This window comes from Eptatretus burgeri, chromosome 3, assembly GCF_056783735.1.
Source record: "Eptatretus burgeri isolate ZD-2024b chromosome 3, Ebu_testis_v1, whole genome shotgun sequence".
Taxonomy (NCBI): Eukaryota; Metazoa; Chordata; class Myxini; order Myxiniformes; family Myxinidae; genus Eptatretus; species Eptatretus burgeri.
In genome coordinates, this window is record NC_140963.1 from 13,655,403 (window position 1) to 13,672,733 (window position 17,331).

Sequence of the window (17,331 nt, forward strand, 5' to 3'; positions counted from 1 at the left end):
ATGGGTGTGGTGCGCCCATTATGGGCCGAGGCACGCCCAAAAAACGTGTTTTTAGGGGTTAGCCGATTTCAATTTGCATCTTCTCCGAGGGGGTTTGTCGAATCTGGCAGGGGTTCCGGTATTTGGTTCGCCCAATGGCACCTGCATCGCCCCACGGAGCTCGATTTTTCATTTTCGTCCCAAGGTCAAGGTCACAAGGTCACGAACTTAGAAAATTGTGAATTTTGACGTAAAAATCCATCTTCTCCGAGGGGGTTTGTCGAATCTAGCAGGGTTTCGGTATTTGGTTCGCCCAATGGCACCTGCATAGCCCCACGGAGCTCAATTTTTCATTTTTGTCCCAAGGTCAAGGTCACAAGGTCACGAACTTAGAAAATTGCGAATTTTGACATAAAAATCATACGACCTCCCAAACTTTGAGAGCTAGGATAACAATATTTTTTATGCATAATCTTGAGGTCATTCCCCACCTAAAGTCTTGAAACCATTTTGCTCTATCTCGAACACCTTGCCCGTGGCGCCCCCTTCAAGTTCGTTTTTACGCTGATTTCATCAAAGTCTGGATAATCCGAGGAGTGCGAAATGCCATATAGCCTATATGACGTTATATTGTTCCTGGAATGTTCCAGAGGAAGTTTTGCACCAGAGGTCATAATCTTTGACCTTTAAAGTTCACATAGGTCAAATTTTCAAAGTTGTGGGAATTGAACCGGGTTTTCGACCTTCTTCGACGAACTAACTCCAATAAGCTATAGCACGTATCCTGTTTCCCTATTTGAATGTCCACAAGATTGTTTTGTGACCTTTAAAGGTTATGCAAAGGTCAAATTTTGAAAGTTGTGGAACGAAACCGGGTTTTCGACATTTTGCAGCTAATAACCTGTCACTCGTACCACATCATGTTGATCATTTTTATAACTTGGTCAAACATTATCACATTGTCTCATCCTTGACTTCTGAAACAATCTACATCATCAAATACCGCTCGTGAACCATTGCCGTCTCCAGACTTGTCATCATTATAATCATTCGTTTAATCATTAACACTGTCATTGGGTACCAATATCATTCTTATTATCATTATCGTTATGTATTGTCGTGGGGATCTCAAAACCCGCAGTTGGTTAAATTATTGCAATGGAACACACGTGTGGGGAAGGATAGCTTAAATCGCTACACACACTCGTGAGTTGATCGAGACAGGCTTGCACATTTATATGTTTCCTGTGCATGGGCGTTACATCGCCCAAATACTCAGCGCAGCAAACGTTAATCAAATGATGACCTGTAGGTGGGTGTGCTGACTTCTGAAGGCCAGGTTCCCAGAAACTATTTGAACATTTCAACAAATAATAAAACTCCTTATACGAGCACAAGAAGTACAACTTGCAAACACAAGCAAATAATCGGAAAAAGATTTGAGGTTGTGGTTGCATTTCATTCCACAGTATCTCCAGGAAAAGAGGAGGCAGAGGAAGGGACGAAACACAGTGACCTGCAAATAACAGGATTGGGTGAGGGTAGGTAGAGTGAATGCCGTAGAAAATATTGTTCGCATAGGTGAAGACATTGGTAGGCCAGCCAGTAGCCATAACCAGAGTGGTATCAAAGCCACTCAACGCTCGCCTGTTTTTCATTTATCGTTTTTAAAAGACTAGTCTAATAATATTTTTTTATAAAGCATTGCAGTGAAGTCTGATCCAAATAGTTTTAAAGCAATATATGTATTTGTATATTGTAATCAGTACAAAATAGTGTGGTAGATAAAAACATTAGAAAGGAAATAACTTGCACCAAAAACTTTAGCATTTTCACGCTGACGCTCACGCTCACGCCGGGGATATCGCTATAGCTCTCTGTTCTTCGAACAGGCGAGCTAAAAATCACTTGTGATGGCATTTCCTGTTCGAAGCATGCAACCACGCAAAATACCTTCACAATGTATTGCTTAATGATATAGAGGTGGATGTCAAGCTCAATGTTGCATATTTTCGGACATTGTGGTCAGTTTTGACCACTTATGGTCAAAAATGGGTTTTTTCAGTTTTTTTGTAGTTTTAATCTACAACTCCCAGCCTTTCATGAACAATGCGGAATTTGTCTGTACTCTAATGAGGTTGAACACAATTGATGCGTTTTTGTGCAATACTGTGTGATTAAACATAGAAATGTTCAATCAAAAAGCTGTTTTTTCTCCATTTTCTTTTTCAGCTGGAATCTCTTTATTTTCGGGAAAACGTGAAATGAATTGTCAATGTCGACGGACTATACACTGAAGAAAACAATTTTCTAACAGGTATGTATTGAATAAAATTAGTCCATAATTCTCTTCTTTGATCATTTTTACAGCCCTGCTCTGAATATAAGATATCCCATCAGCTCGAGAATGGCGAGTCCTGGAGTTACGCCCGTGAAAGTTTTGAAGCGCAAACAACAAACAGATGTATTGGAACTCACACTCTGTTTGTTATGTCAAGACAACAATGCAGAACCTGTGAGAGTCTGCAGGAACAAACAGAATTTCAGAAGTTGTTGAGATACGTAGAAAGTTGGAAGACACAGACTCAACCCTTCTTTGAGACCGTCTGAGTTGTATTGCTGAGACAGAATGGGAGTCAAATAGTATCCATTGGCACAAATCTTGTTATGGTAGTTTAACTTCCAAGGATCACCTTAAGCGACTGAGAAAGAAACAGGTCTCCTCCCAATCGGAAGCAGGCGAAACTTCGGGGGAGACGTCGTCGCGTACCAGTCGGAAGTCCATTCAGATGGATTCGGATAGGTGCATGTTTCGTCAAGATGACGACCGTCGGAAAATGCACAATGTGGCGACGATGGCTCTTTCTGACAAAATCCTGACAATTGGAAAACATGACCTAACAATGCAAGTCTGATTAGCTAACGTGGTAGATTTAGTGGCAGCTGAAGGGAAGTATCACTTGAAATGTTTGGTGTGTTTTGAAAAAAAATGCTTAAAGCACAGAAGGATGTCCCTTCTGAGAGAGAGAGACGGACACGGTTTTGGATAAAATCTGTGTGGACTTGAAAAACGGGCTATCACTGGGTCATGTTTTTGCATGGGCCATGTTTGGAACAAATACCAGCGACTGTGTGAAGCCGCAAGTTTTACGCCGCCACCACGATATACCTCAAGGCGCCAAACGTTCTCCAATGAAGTATGCCAGCGCATTGGTTCTTGAGATAGTTTCGCGCGGCCACTAAATGTTCAGTCACCCCTTCTAATATACCCTCAGTGACCAGTCTGATTTTGTCATTGCAAAGTCCCTTACAAAATCTATTGCATCCTCGGAGTCGGATGAAGACACGATATCTCCAGATTTAGCTCCCCACGAAATAGCAGACACCTTGCAAGAACTTGTCCATACTGCTTTGAAATTAAGATCTGACGTGGAGAGCACTCCTGGTCACATGTCTGCTTGGAGAGGGATTGATGAGGAACATGTCGAGATGATAATTCCCGAAAATCTCTATCTGTTTTTGAGTGTTTTGTTGGGAGGAACATCAGTTCTGGAGGATGACACAAACCAAGATAAGTCTACAAAATCGAAAGTGTGTAACCTGGCTCAGGACATTGCGGATCAGCAAAAGATGAGAAATGTTATCCTGTCCATCAAATTGCAAAATAATTACCCCCAACCAATCATTGAAAATGTGCTTGGGTTTCACGATCTCACTGGATGCGACACATGTTCCTCTTCCACGGGCGTTGGTTAAAAAAGCAGCATGGAAAGTATACATTGAGCATCCACATCTGCTTGAAGGACTTGGATGAGATCGGGGATTTGAACAGATCAAGGAGTTTGTTTGCCGCTTGTGCAACGTGGCAGACCCTTTTGGGGGTGTGGACAAAGGGAGGCATGATTTTTTTGTCAAAGGTAAAAAATCTCTTGAAATACTACCTCCAACAGAAGATTCGCTTCAACTACATTGGGAGTGATCAAACTACCAGGCTAAAATTTGGCTGCAGGCAGACCTGCCAGTTACAACATTGGGCGACCCATCAGGATGTGGAGGGTGGACAACAGATGCAAACGGGTTGGTCATCGTGCGGACATGACTTCCTCCAGTACCTATAGCCTGTATTGAGATAATCTCTTGTGGATGTCAAAGTAAGTGCCGACGGGCTAACTGCAAGTGCTATAAATCAAGACAAGTTTGCACTCCAGCGTGTAACTGTAATGCTGAAGACTGCAGTAACCCGTCTGGTCAAGTGGACTAAATCTTCAAATACTTGGGACAGTAAATCAGAATCCAGCTGTGAGAACTTTTGCACTTGACCAGGATGTTTATACTTTTATGACAAGTTGTCTTATCCGTATTCTGTATGTGTAATGCATATAAGCACACAAGTTTTCTGACAATTCGGTATTGATACGTTTGGATTTTTAAAATCAATAAGTTACTTATATTGTTACCTAAATGTGCATTGCTCATTCCAAGTCGAGATGTCTGCACACACTAATTCCATATCTTAGCATACACCTTGTGAAGAGTAAATCTATGTATATTCTGAACAGAACTGTTCGGATGTTCAAGTGCAATGCACCATTCAACCGTACCGGAAACTAGATCTTTCTTTTTCAATGTTTAGACATGTTTATACAATTCGGAGAAAACACGGTTTATGTACATAGGCTCTCGATGTAATTATATGTAATCATAGATCGAAATATCAATGCTAACACGTTGCATGTTCGTCCACTTCCACGTATGATGTGGTTTTGGAAAGCCCTCATCAGCTCGATGAAAATAAGCCATTGTTTAAAAATGGTCAATTTTGACACCAGTGGTCAGTTTTTACCCCATATGTCCGAAAAATATGCGATTTTGAGCATGGCATCCACCCCTATGTTGTAGAGCAAGGTATTGTGGGTATATCTAGCAGGGATGCCAGCATCGAACAAAAAATGCCAACGGCACTTTTTAAAATCACCTTTTGGCCTGATGGCCGGCCGACTGCATGAGATGGTAGTTTACTGCCTGTTTCAAGAACTTAAGGAAGAGTTGGATTAAATAGGCTCAGTAAGGAGGTTCCACAAATGGTGGAAAGTTGGAACAAAACATGGACCTGGGTGGAAAGCCTCTATTTTGGGAGTTTAACCAGCAGTGGGTTCTATGGTTTCAAAAAAAATGGAATTGATGGTTTAAAAAAAAAATAATAATAATAATAATAATAATAACCAAGCCCCTTTAGGGTTAAATGATAAATGTGATCAATTTTAAGAATTTTGAACCTGGAGATCCCAGAGAGACTGAAAAAAGAAGGATGATTGTCAACAGTTTCCAATTCATTACTCCTGAGATAGATCAAGAGCTTTCAAAGGAAGACCGATAACTGAACTCGCCTGTGATTGCACACTTGAAAAACTCTTGACGGATTGCACTGTGCTGTGCTGTGGATTGATGTCAGGTCAGGTCAGGTATGGAGCATGCGCAAGAGCAGCGCACCGCTGCGTCCACTTTCCGCCGGTACTCCAGGGGCCTCCATCTGGCCATCCACCAGGCAGATGCTTGGTGCATCCCCATCTCCTTGAAATGCCGATCAACCTGCTGCAACCACGAGGCTGTGGTCGGCCCATTGGCCTCCTCTACTCACGAGACTCCCTCGCTGAAAGAATCTGGTGAGCAGGATCAGCGTTAGGAAAACGAGCCACATGTCCATACAGCCGCAGCTGACGGACTATGCAGGTAACAAATCTCATTTGAGTCTCTCTCAGCAACTGCTCGTTGGACACAAAGACGACCAACGATAGCCAAAGATTCTCCGAAGAGACCTGGCACCAAAGGAATTAAGTCTCCATCTCAGATCCCTGGTCGGAGTCCAAGTCTCAAATCCATACAGCAAGACTGGAAGCACCAATGACCTGAAGACTCGGACTTTCGTCTTCCCACAAAGGTACCGGTAGCGCCACACCCCATGATCCAGTGAATCCATGATTCCCCAGGCCCGACCCAGACGTCTATTGACCTCTGACTCACAGCCAGCAGAGACATGAATATCACTGCTTAGATAAGTGAATCTCTCCATGACCTCAACATCCTCATCACAAACAGGCACAGACAGGACGGCAGCATCCAAGTGGTCAATTAAAACCTGGATCTTAGTTTTGACCCAGTAAACCCATAATCCCAGAGGCTCCGACACCTCATTCAGCACCTCGAGGGCCCCCAAAAGGATATCTAAAGTCTCTGCAAAGATGACTGCATCATCTGCGAAATCAAGGTCCGAGATCTTGACATTCCCAAATGATGCGCCGCAGCTTGATCTCTCCGACATCCTCCCTAGAATCCAGTCCACACAAGTGTTGAAAAGTGTAGGGGGCACACCCCTTGACAAACTCCAGTAACAACTGGAAATAAGTGAGAAATGGTACCACCACATCTCACAACACTCTCAGTACCAGAGTAGAGTTCAGACATCAGATTGATCAGTTTTGGTGGTACCCCACGAAGACTAAGAATCCTCCAGAGGGCATCCCGATTCACTGAATCAAATGCTTTGCAGAGATCAACATAAGCTGCAAGCAGCCCCTGCCGAAACTTTTGTCTGCGTTCGGTGAGGATCCGAAGAGCAAGGATACAGTCAATCGTTGACCTCTTTGGTGTAAATTCTGACTGCTCTGGATGCTGGTGCTCAAGCAGATCGAGAATTATCCGATCAAAGACTTGCCCGGCACTGAAACCAGCGTCACCCCTTGGTAGTTGTTGCAGTCTTTGCTATCACCCTTCCCTCACCAGAGAGGAACAACAAGGCCCCTCTTCAGTTATTTGGGATGATGCCTGTGCTCCAGGCAGAGCACAGAACTGCATGCAACGACACGAGTGCAGCATTTCCACCAGCCTTGAGAAGTTCAGCATGGATGCCACAGAACCCTGGCTGTGACAGGAGAGGAAGTCTGTGAGCCATGAGTGGAGATGGCATTGGATACCATAGGAAGAGAGTTTGGTGAGCAGGGCAGGGTGCCAGACTGTGTCAAAAGCACACGATTTGTCTCGGGATATGGCTCTGATTTCATGTCTGGAATTGACGATCTCCATCCATTGCTGGGAGACCAGAAGCAGCATATCCAGGGTAGAGTGACCTGGTCTGAATCCAAATTCATGATCGTAAATCAAGTCATTGCAGAAGAGGAAGAATATAATATCTGAAGTGATGATGGATTCCATAACCTTGCTGATGATCGGGAGAAGGCTGATTGGTCTGAAGTCGCAGGGTTTTATATTTACACCTTTTTATGCAAAGCGATAATGTTGGTAGTTCTCTAAATGTGGTAATGTCAGGTCATATCAGGTTTTGGAGCATGCGCCAGAGCAGCGCGTTGCTGCGTCCACTTTTCGCCGGTACTCCAGGGTCCTCCATCTGGCCATCCCCATCTCCTTGAGATGCCGATCAACCTGCTGCAACCACGAGGCATGTGGTCGGCCCATTGGCCTCCTACACTCAGGAGTCTCCCTCACTGACAGAATCTGAGGAGCAGGATCAGCGTCAGGAAAACGAGCCACATGTCCATACAGCCGCAGCTGATGCTCATGGACTATGCAGGTAACAAATCTCATTTGAGTTTCTCTCAGCAACCGCTCGTTGGACACAAAGTCCGACCAGCGATAGCCAAGGATTCTCCGAAGAGACCTGGTACCAAAGGAATTAAGTCTCCATCTCAGATCCTTGGTTGGAGTACAAGTCTCACATCCATAGAGCAAGACTGGAAGCACCAAGGACCTGAAGACTCAGACTTTCGTCCTCCCGCACAGGTACCGGCATCGCCACACAGTGAATCCATGACTCCCCAGGCCCGACCCAGACGTCTATTGACCTCTGACTCACAGTCAGCAGAGACATGAATATCACTGCCAAGGTAAGTGAATCTGCTAAGGTAAGTGGTAATGTGGTTCTCTAATAACAGCCAGAGAGATGCCTACTTCGTCAAGCAAGTGGTCAGATGAACCGCTTGGAGCGAAGGAAGAACAGCAGATATTTTAAGGGAAATTGGTCAAAATCAGATCCAGAAGAGATGGCGTACCGTTGGTTGAGATCCGGGTTGAGAAGTTGATAGATTGAGTCAGTCCCAATGAGTTACAGAAGTCTTTTGCTGAAGTGCCATGGCAGGTGAGAGAGGTAGCCACACTCAGCCATCTGGCATGATGGCAGTTGAAGTCACCAAATGCCAGGAAGAGAGAGAGAGAGAGAGAGAGAGTTGGGATGAGAGGATAAAAGTTGGTCCATGTTTTCGGTGAGTGAGATGTGAATGGAGTCATCACTGTTTGGTGGACGGTACAGTACACATATAAACATGAGGTGGGAGTGGAGGGGAAGCCGTAGCCAGAGGTATTCGTGCGGGTGTGGGGGAGTGAGGGCAGTGCATGGAGAGTGAGGAATAGAGTGTTTGATGAAGAGAGCAACTCCTTCACCAGGACGAGGCTTAGGTCTGTTATACCGGAGGAGGGAGTAACCAGGGAGAGATACGAGAGAGTCAGAGACATCTTGAAGGAGGAAAGTTTCTGTTAAGCAGATTATGTCTGCTTTGTCAGTGGCAACCTGTATGGATCGATCTGTCAGGTTTGAGTGAAGGCCCCTGATGTTCAAGGTCCACACTATTAAGGAAGAGGGAGGGGGGAGGTTTTGGGCACAGGGGAGGGGAGGGGGAGGGTAGGACGTGGTCACGTGGGGTACAGCGTGAGATAAAAGGTATTTTTAGTTCCTTTTTAATTTTAAGATGTGACAGAGGGTAAAGTTGGGAGGGATAGAAGGAGGGTGGCAGAAAATGTGGAGAAAATAAAAACTGATGATAATAAGGAGAGAATACAATAAACACGATCGTGCACACAAACGGAAAGAATGATAGGCCTCAAAGAAACCTGACATGAAAAGACAACGAAAACTCCACAATTCACACAATTTTTAACACAAGACCGAACTAGAAACACTCAGTAAACACAGAGATCACAAAATAACAGTAAAAACGCGACAAAAACGACCAGAAAACTTATCTTTGAGAAAGTCGGCAGAAACCTTGAAGAGGAACCACCACCATAACTCAAGAACCGGAACCGGAAGGGATTTTAAATGTTTAGGAAGTGGGAGTATTATTCAGGATGTAATGGTACATCAGTTCCACAGTTTGATGTCACAGCACTTTTCCAACATGAAAATATACATTGTTTTGCTACATCTTCAGGAACAAGCTCAAATGAGCTAAGATCCTCGTCCTCTTCATGATGACGTCATAAAAACGAATATGAGGTCATTGTGATGTATCAGGTTTGTGATAAATTATCTGTGCTAATGCCCGGCTTGATTCCTGCAAACAAAATCGAAACAGCTCGCCCAGTTTCGGAGATAATGGTGCAGGTGATTTCCATTAGCGGTGATATTATTACGTCAACTTTTTTTCTCGGAGGAATTTTCAAAATCGGAGATGGTTACTGTCTGTGCACAGTATTTTTACATATATACGCCAAGTTTCAGCAAGTTTCGATGAAAACTGTAGGCTCTGAAACAAAAAAGTCCACAAGAAGAAGATGAAGAACAACAACGTGAGTAAGGATTGGAGATCCTCCATGAGGATCTAAAAATATTGGGGCTGGCAGGATAGCCGAGAGGTACATACACTCGCCTCTAAGCTGCCTAGCATGGGTTTGAATCCTGACCCAGCTGTAAACTGTGATCCCGACGATTCACAAGCAGGGTGATTCATCAATGTGTGTGCCGTCCCTCGGATGGACATTAAATTGCGTCCCATCTGCCGGCATTCGTTGGTGGACATGAGAGATCCCTAGGTGTCCTTCGTGAAGAGAAGGCGAGCTATTGCCGGCACCCTGAACAAATACCAAATTCTGAACCTAACCAGCAGAGGACATTGAATCAGCGGCACAGCCGCACCCTCAGCCAATGATGCTACCCCACAACCTTGTGCTGCATACGGATGAAAAGGAAGACAGCGTATTGTTACTATGTGTGGTCTTCCATCTCCACCAACTCCAATGACTCCATTTCTGAAGCTCTCTCCACAAACATTGGCAATCTGCTCTCCTCTCACTCCGTTCACTCTTCCTAATCTGTTTAGATGTTAATTGTCACCATGCCAGCTGGCTACGTTAGTACATGGCCTCAGAATCAAGTCACTCTGTGAAATGACTGCGCTTCTTTGGTATTTCCTTTCCAAGATGACTGCGCTCCCCAAAAGGCAACCATTAATCATGAGACCTGATCATGTCAAACATTTGCTCAAACTCGTCTTGCTCATCCTCAGATCCTCTCGACTATTCTCATTAAGATCATGTGCCGGTAAAAATGCATCTGTTTGGTAATTGTTAGAGATCCCACAGGATGCAGCGCGTGTGGCAATTTGGTCAAACCGATCGGTCTTGCCTAAAGTCAGCTCTTTTCCAGTCAAGACCAGGCCATCATCACATGAGCTCAAAACAATGACTGCTTCTGCAATTCCTTGTGCAATGGACTCACGACTCTTCATCACAAACTGTGCATCCCATCATGCAATTACCTTGACACCATGGAAACCGATGCCTTCAAATCATTGGAATCTCCTGCAATGAAGGCCGCATTGCAGACGGGTCGGTGGTCTCTCCATATTATAATCACCTCCTTTCTGATCTTGAGCCATCTGCCCTCTCCGTGCTTTGTTCCCTTCGCAGGTTTCTGCAGGGCGCACGTGCTCTGCCAGTAACCCCCCTTCTTGTGAAACTCCAAAAATCCAGAATCGCTGCACACCTGCACTCATTTGTTCCTTATTTTTTTTTTCTCCACCTGCAGAACCAGCTTCCACATCATCTTCAATTTCATTCTTCCTTCAAAAGCTTAAAAACAGCTGTCCACCACCATTTAAGTTCATCCCCTGTCCACAACAATGACCTTTTCTCTCGCCATTATCCCTTCCCCCAAGTCCACCTCTTCTAAATTTCCAGTTTTTCCTTGCACCTCTGTGATTGAGAGCATGTGGCTGCATCCATCTCGTCCAACCACCATGTCCTCCTTTAGCCCTCATTCTTCTCCACATTCCTTAATTCTCCAAGTCTCTCTACTTTGTCCCTCAACCCTGCTGTTGGTGCTTCACCCACCCATGTATTTCCATGAGAATAGTCAAAAACAATCTGCTGAAACATCAGTGGATGAGGGACGTGCGGTGGGTGTATTTCATGGAGAGAGAAAAATGGCGATTATGAAAGTGTTCTTCGTGTATACAATGCTGATTGTAGCACGTACGCACGCACTGTACCCACACCCTTATTCTCTGGAAGGCAGGTGGCCAGCTGAACAGGCCCAAATATCGCTTCGATAAGCTCGACAGGGGAGGGGGCTTTCTCCTGTTCCAACGTTAAGAGTGAAAGTATGAAGATGCCAGAAATAGTCTTTGAAGGACCTCTCATTCCAGAATATTCCTGTTGACAGCATGCTTCAAGCAGCAAGATATATATTTTTTTACCCTCAAATAAATTCTCCCTCTTTGCCCTTCTCCCGCTCTGACATCCCTGCTCATAACTCAGTCAAGCCCGCTTCCATATCAAAAACTTCCATGTTGTTGCTTGTAGGCAGTCAATGACACGACAACCAATCTTCCCCAATTGGCACGATTGCCACAACAAAATACAGAGCAAAAAAATTCACCAATCTAACAATCGATGTAAACGGTTTCACTTTGGACTCGGCTAGTAATCCAAGACGGCGGATTGCAAATGTTGTGACGTCACAGAGCACACCGTCTGTCTGATGAGTGATGCTGGTCGATTGTTACATCACAGCACTTTCCTGAATCATTTCCTCAATGCGCCACTGCAGCGCACGAGCCGCGGACTGAGGATTCCGCGTCAGGCGAAGCACCTGCAGACCTCTTCCCTCAACTGAAATGGATCACGTTTTGTTTCGCGGGGAGGAGGGATACAGTTATCTTTAAAACCTGCACTCTTTCAAGGTCCACCCCCAAGACGCCTCCTGAAGAGGGTAGGCGTGCTCGTACCTGCAACCCAGCGGAACAATGTGCTCACCTCAGAGGTTTCTCACTCGTTCCCTCTCCCTCAACACCACGTACAGCTGAACTCATACCTGCTGCATCGTGCTTGTTAAATCGTCCTAAGAACCAGGGCAATGCACCAGTGAGCTCGACAACGCTCAAGGGGAGGAGGGAGCTGTTCATTTACCGTGGGTAAGAGCGGCTGCATCTGAATCCCGCATTCTGCATCCATGTCGATCGTATGTCGTGGCTTCCCTGTGGCCTTCGATCCTCCTTCCACCGGATTCCCACCTCACTCTTGAGCCTTCTCGAACGTGCCGGCGAGGTGAATTGACGGTGCTAGGGGTGCAATGAGGGGCGGGATAGAAGGTGTCAACTGTCAGGAGGCACGCCCCCACTCTGCACCTTAGCCATTGTATCGTGTTGTATCTACAAATATACCTTTACCACATACAGTACTTCCATAGCCCTTTTCATTGATAGTGACAAGCAGAGTACCTACCCTTTGGGTGGGTAGAGTTTGCACATGACTTGCTGAAAAAAAAAGAGTAGAGTCTCGATATTGCAAGAAGACCTTTTTGATGTGTGTGTGGCATGTGTTTAAAGATGTCTAACAGTACTAAAGGTCAACAGGTCAAAGTTGTCTAAAGGGTACAAAGGTCCAAAGGGTTTATAGGGTATGTTCCAATAGTAGTTAGGGTCTAAAGGGTCTTGGGGGTCTAATGGGTGTATAAAGGGGTCGAAAGGGTCTTGGGGGTCTAACGGGTGTATAAAGGGGTCTAAAGTGTCTAAGAGGTCTGAAGGGGCTAAATGGTCTTAAAGGATCGAAGGAGCAAGGGGTCCATTAGGGTATTAAAGGTTCTAAATTTCATAAGGAGTGTCTTTTAAGGTTTCTAAGAGGTCGAATGGGTTAAAAGGGTCAAGGGGTCCGAAAACATCTAAAGGGTTGCAATAGTCGTTAAGGATATAAAGGGGTCTAGGAGTCTACAGGGGGTATAAAGGTCTAAAAGGGCTGATGGCGTCAAGGTGTCCAAGAGGTCGAAAGTGTCTAGGCATTTCAAAGAGTGTAAAGGTCTTAATTTAAGGGGTCTAAAATATCGAACTTGGTCTAAAGGGTCCCAATGGGTATAAAGGATCTGCTGGTACAAATGGTGTAAAGGTCTTTAGGGTCAAAATGGTCGATCAGGGTTTAAACATCTAAAGGGTTGAAAGATCTAAAGGATGCATTCCAATAGTAGTTTGCATGTAAGGGATCTTAAGAGTCAAATGGGTTTAAATGGTCAAACGGGAGTCAAGATCTATAGGGGTCAAATGGGTCTAAAGGATGTAAACTATTAAAGTTGTCTAAAGGGTCTTAAAAGGTCTCAATATTCAAATGGTCCAAAAAGGGTCAAAAGGTTTTAAAAGGTGTGTTCTAATAGTACGTAATTAATAAACAGTCATGGTGCAACTGATGTTCAAACAGCACTTCACCATGACAGCACTCGGTGGAGCCTGCACCTCCACCAGGCTGAACAGTTTATGTTTTGTATCCCAATGATCGGCCCGAAATCTGCACCCTGACCTGAACCAAAATCGAATCACCTTGTTCCTGTCACCTCCCCAACTTGTCCACCAAGTTTCGTCCAAATCCGTCCCTAACTTTTTGAGATATCGTGCTCACAGACAGATAAACAGGTGCAAAACATAACCTCCATCCACCTTTAGTGACGTTGGTAATTAAGGCACAGGTGTTAAAATGATCTCCATTGTCGCTAATGAGATTCTCTGGAATGCGATGCTCTGAAAATACCAATTACATCATTACTAGTTGCACCTGTTGGAAGTTTTTCAAACATTTGGAAAGCTGGAGTACACATCTGCAAGCAGGAGATAAGCATACCCGTCGAGGAGGAATAAGTCCGCAGCCAGTGTTTTCCATGGCTTGGTCGGGATTTTGTGTGAGATTATTGGTTCCTGGGATTGCCGGCGCTGATGGATCAGGCAGATGTGGCAGTAGCCGATCCAGTTTTCAATGTCCTCATTCGCTTAGATGCTGCTGTTGAATTGTAGGCCAAATCTGGCAGCTGTTCTCATGAGGTGGTGAAGGTTTTGGTCATGTTCTTGCTCTGTTTTACCAGACAGCAACATCATCTGCAATGCCGATGACACCCGGGCATTGCTCGAGAATTTGGTCTATCTTGGCCTGGAAGACGTCCTGAAACATCACAAGTCAAAATGGCATGTGCTGGAACCAGTAACGACCATACGAGTTGAAGGTTGTGAGCAGCTGTGATGGATGATTAAGCTCGATTGACTGGTACCCATTTTTGGCATCCAAACCAATGAGCCTGTAAACTTATGTTCGATCTTCGAGTGTGGGAGTACAGTGATGGCACCTCTTGATGGCGTGGTTCAAGTCTTTTCGGTCCAGGCATCGTCTCAGCTTGCCGTTTGTTTTCTGCAGATCACTGAGACTGCTGACCTAGTCTGGAGGCTCGTTGACCTTTCGTCTGATGCCCCGTCTCAGCATGTCGAGTTCTGACTTTACTTTGTCTACCATCTGGATGGGGCATCGACGTAGTGCAGGTATTACAGGGGGCAATGCTAGGGTCTACCATGATGTGAAGTTACCGATATTGTCAAATTGGTCTGGATAGGTAGTCAGCAGGTCTTCCATTGTGTTGACTAGTTGGTAACTTGCATGGTTCTCCTTCTTTGGGCAGTGGAGGCTCAAGAGTTGAATGTCCCTTTTGGTGGGCAGGCCAAGGATCACAGGACCAGTGACCTTGAATCTGAAAAATTCAGCGGTGACTCACTGTGCATTCCTTTTCCAACACGGGACCATTGGGCTCCCAAATTGCTGAATTTGTGAGTCATTGCAGGCCTTTAGTATTGTCTGGGGTATCTCTTGAATACGACCAAGTCGGAACAGTTCAAAGGAATCAAAGTTTTGAGGATACATTTGCACGTTTCTCCGGGGCAAGGTATTGCCCTCCACCCGTGTCGACCTTGACCCTCTGGGAGTAAACATCAGCTTGGTCAAGTAGTGAAATGGCCAAGTTGGTGAAAATCTCGAGCTGGGAATCCATGGCCTGGCTGTGGATTTTGATGGTGAAGCTGAATGTGTTGCAATCCCTGTTGGGTTCTTCATCTTGCTACAGAATGTCTGTGAATGGGATTTTGGGTGAAGGATTTGTGGCCTTTGCTCTCTGGGCGGGTTGTTTGCCAGCTTTGTTTATGCCTCGATCTTGAGAGGCAAATGGTCTTCCAGTGGTTTTGCTTCCCGCATGCTCCGCAATCAATTAGAACCCCACGCTAGGCATCAGTGGTGGGGCTGAGGTGGACGTTGTCTTCCAGAGAAGCGGCACTCTTGGGTGGTACCCAATTGTGGGGAAAAAATTGTTTGTCTGTTTGGTCTGAGCAAACTGCTGCATGTGAGTGACAGAGGCTTCATGCGCCCAACTTATTTCCAGGGCTTTGGCCAGCGTGAGAGTCATTCTTCACAAGGAGGTCTTTCTGTGGCTCCTGAGACAGCATCCCTGCAATGAACCGTTCTATTATGCGCTCGTGCACCTCGGAGGTCTTGAACTTGCACGAACTGGCAGCATATGGAGATGAAATTGTCCATGACTGCATTGTTGTCTTGCTTGAATAGTTATAAGCAGAAACAAACAACTTGAAAATTGGCTTGGGGTTTCAGCTCAGCTTCAAAATGCTGCCAAATGATCGTTGGCATCACGGTGGTATGCCTTATGCTGTTGGTGTTCTCAAGACCCCAAGACCAGCGTCTCATGCTTTCCTCGCCTGATAGCAGGTGAATTTGGAATATTTGTCACCTGCTATGTCCTTTATGGAGAAGTACAGCTGGGTATGCTTTCTGAATAGCTTGAAAGCTTCAATGAAGTTGGTGCTGGTCCAATCCATGTGCAGCATCAGGGGCCCGTCTGCTTTTGTGCACTTTGCTGGGGCTAAATCAGGTTTTGGGGTTGACCGTTCGCTGCCATCATGTAATAACAGTTTAGGAGATGCAGGCATTGTTGATCACCATAGAACGCAGCATCAATCAGCATCATACATCGGCATGGAGGTGGTCACTTCGTCACCCTGATCCTCAATCCCCTCACATGTCGTACCCACTTCCCAGAGGCTACACTTGGCAGCTCCTATTACAGGTGGTGGCACTTGCTCAAGCGGTCGAGAGCCTAGTCTTTTGTTGCCACTTTTCCGATGGCATTCAGGAGTGCGGGTCAGCAATCGTGGATGCAGACTCTTTGTGTCGTCTCGTCGCTTTCTTGATTTCTTGATACTGGCCATGTATTTTGATATAATGTGCAGTTTTTCACTCTGTAGATTATGTCCTGTACTAGCAGGGACCCATGGAAATTCCACAGAATGCAAAATTCCACTATGCACACATATACACGAAAGTGGGTACTTTGAGACCTGGAAAGACTCCGTTCCACCTTCTGAAAGCCGCATATGGAGTTAACAACCAATGACACACACACGCAACTGTTCCTGAGAAATCAATCACACACACTAAAACAAACAAACACACACAAAACAAACAAATAAATAAATATAAAAAACAAACACAAACACACACCCAAACAAAAAAAACACACACACACATCTCACTTTTTCACACAAAACTGTTCCCAACAATTCCATCACACACACTAAAACAAACACATACACACAAAAATGAAAAAGACACACAAGCACACACACCCAAACAAAACACATAAACACACACAAAACAAAAACAAACATACATACACTCATACACACAAACACTTTCCTGACCTCCTGGATCATCAGCTGGGCACCATTCTTCCTCGAGGTTTCGATACTTTCAACCCAGAACCTCTCCAACCTCGGTCATGGATCCACATCAATTGATTACCTACATCAGTACTCAGTAGATCCACAACCTCATTTCCATCCAGGCACAGTCAATACACAAGAATCAAATAAATACATAAGAAACATAAATATTGAAAAAACAGCTCAGTGGATTTTCCACCAAAAGAGAATGACAAATCAGCGGGAGAAGCCTCACCAAAAGAAATGTCAATCATCACAAACATCTCGTTTTTTTACACACATAACTGCTCCTTAAAATTCCATCACACACACTAAAACAAACAAACACAAACACACACACCCCTTCGATGCAGGGGTCAACAACTTTACACCTTTCAAGTCCTGTGGTCCGGGAGACCCGGCAAGCGTAAGAGTGCAAATCGTTTTATTCTTTATTATTCTTTTGCAATCAAAGTCGATGTTCATGGATGAGTATTTGCTCAAAAAAGGAAGCGATTCATTGATGCTTTTATTTGGAAGATAGCTCCACAACTTT

The 17,331-nt window shown here is 44.9% G+C and overlaps 1 protein-coding gene across 1 annotated transcript in view; it reads right to left on the reverse strand.

The window, feature by feature from the left end:
• LOC147029419 (electroneutral sodium bicarbonate exchanger 1-like) overlaps positions 1-12,336 on the reverse strand; it is a 249,828-nt gene extending 237,492 nt beyond the window's left edge. The window contains exon 1 of the mRNA XM_085872458.1: positions 12,175-12,336. Within this exon, the coding sequence (XP_085728584.1) occupies positions 12,175-12,219 (45 nt within the window). The 5' untranslated portion in view covers positions 12,220-12,336. The remainder of the gene's footprint in view (positions 1-12,174) is intronic.
• Positions 12,337-17,331: the final 4,995 nt, after the last annotated feature.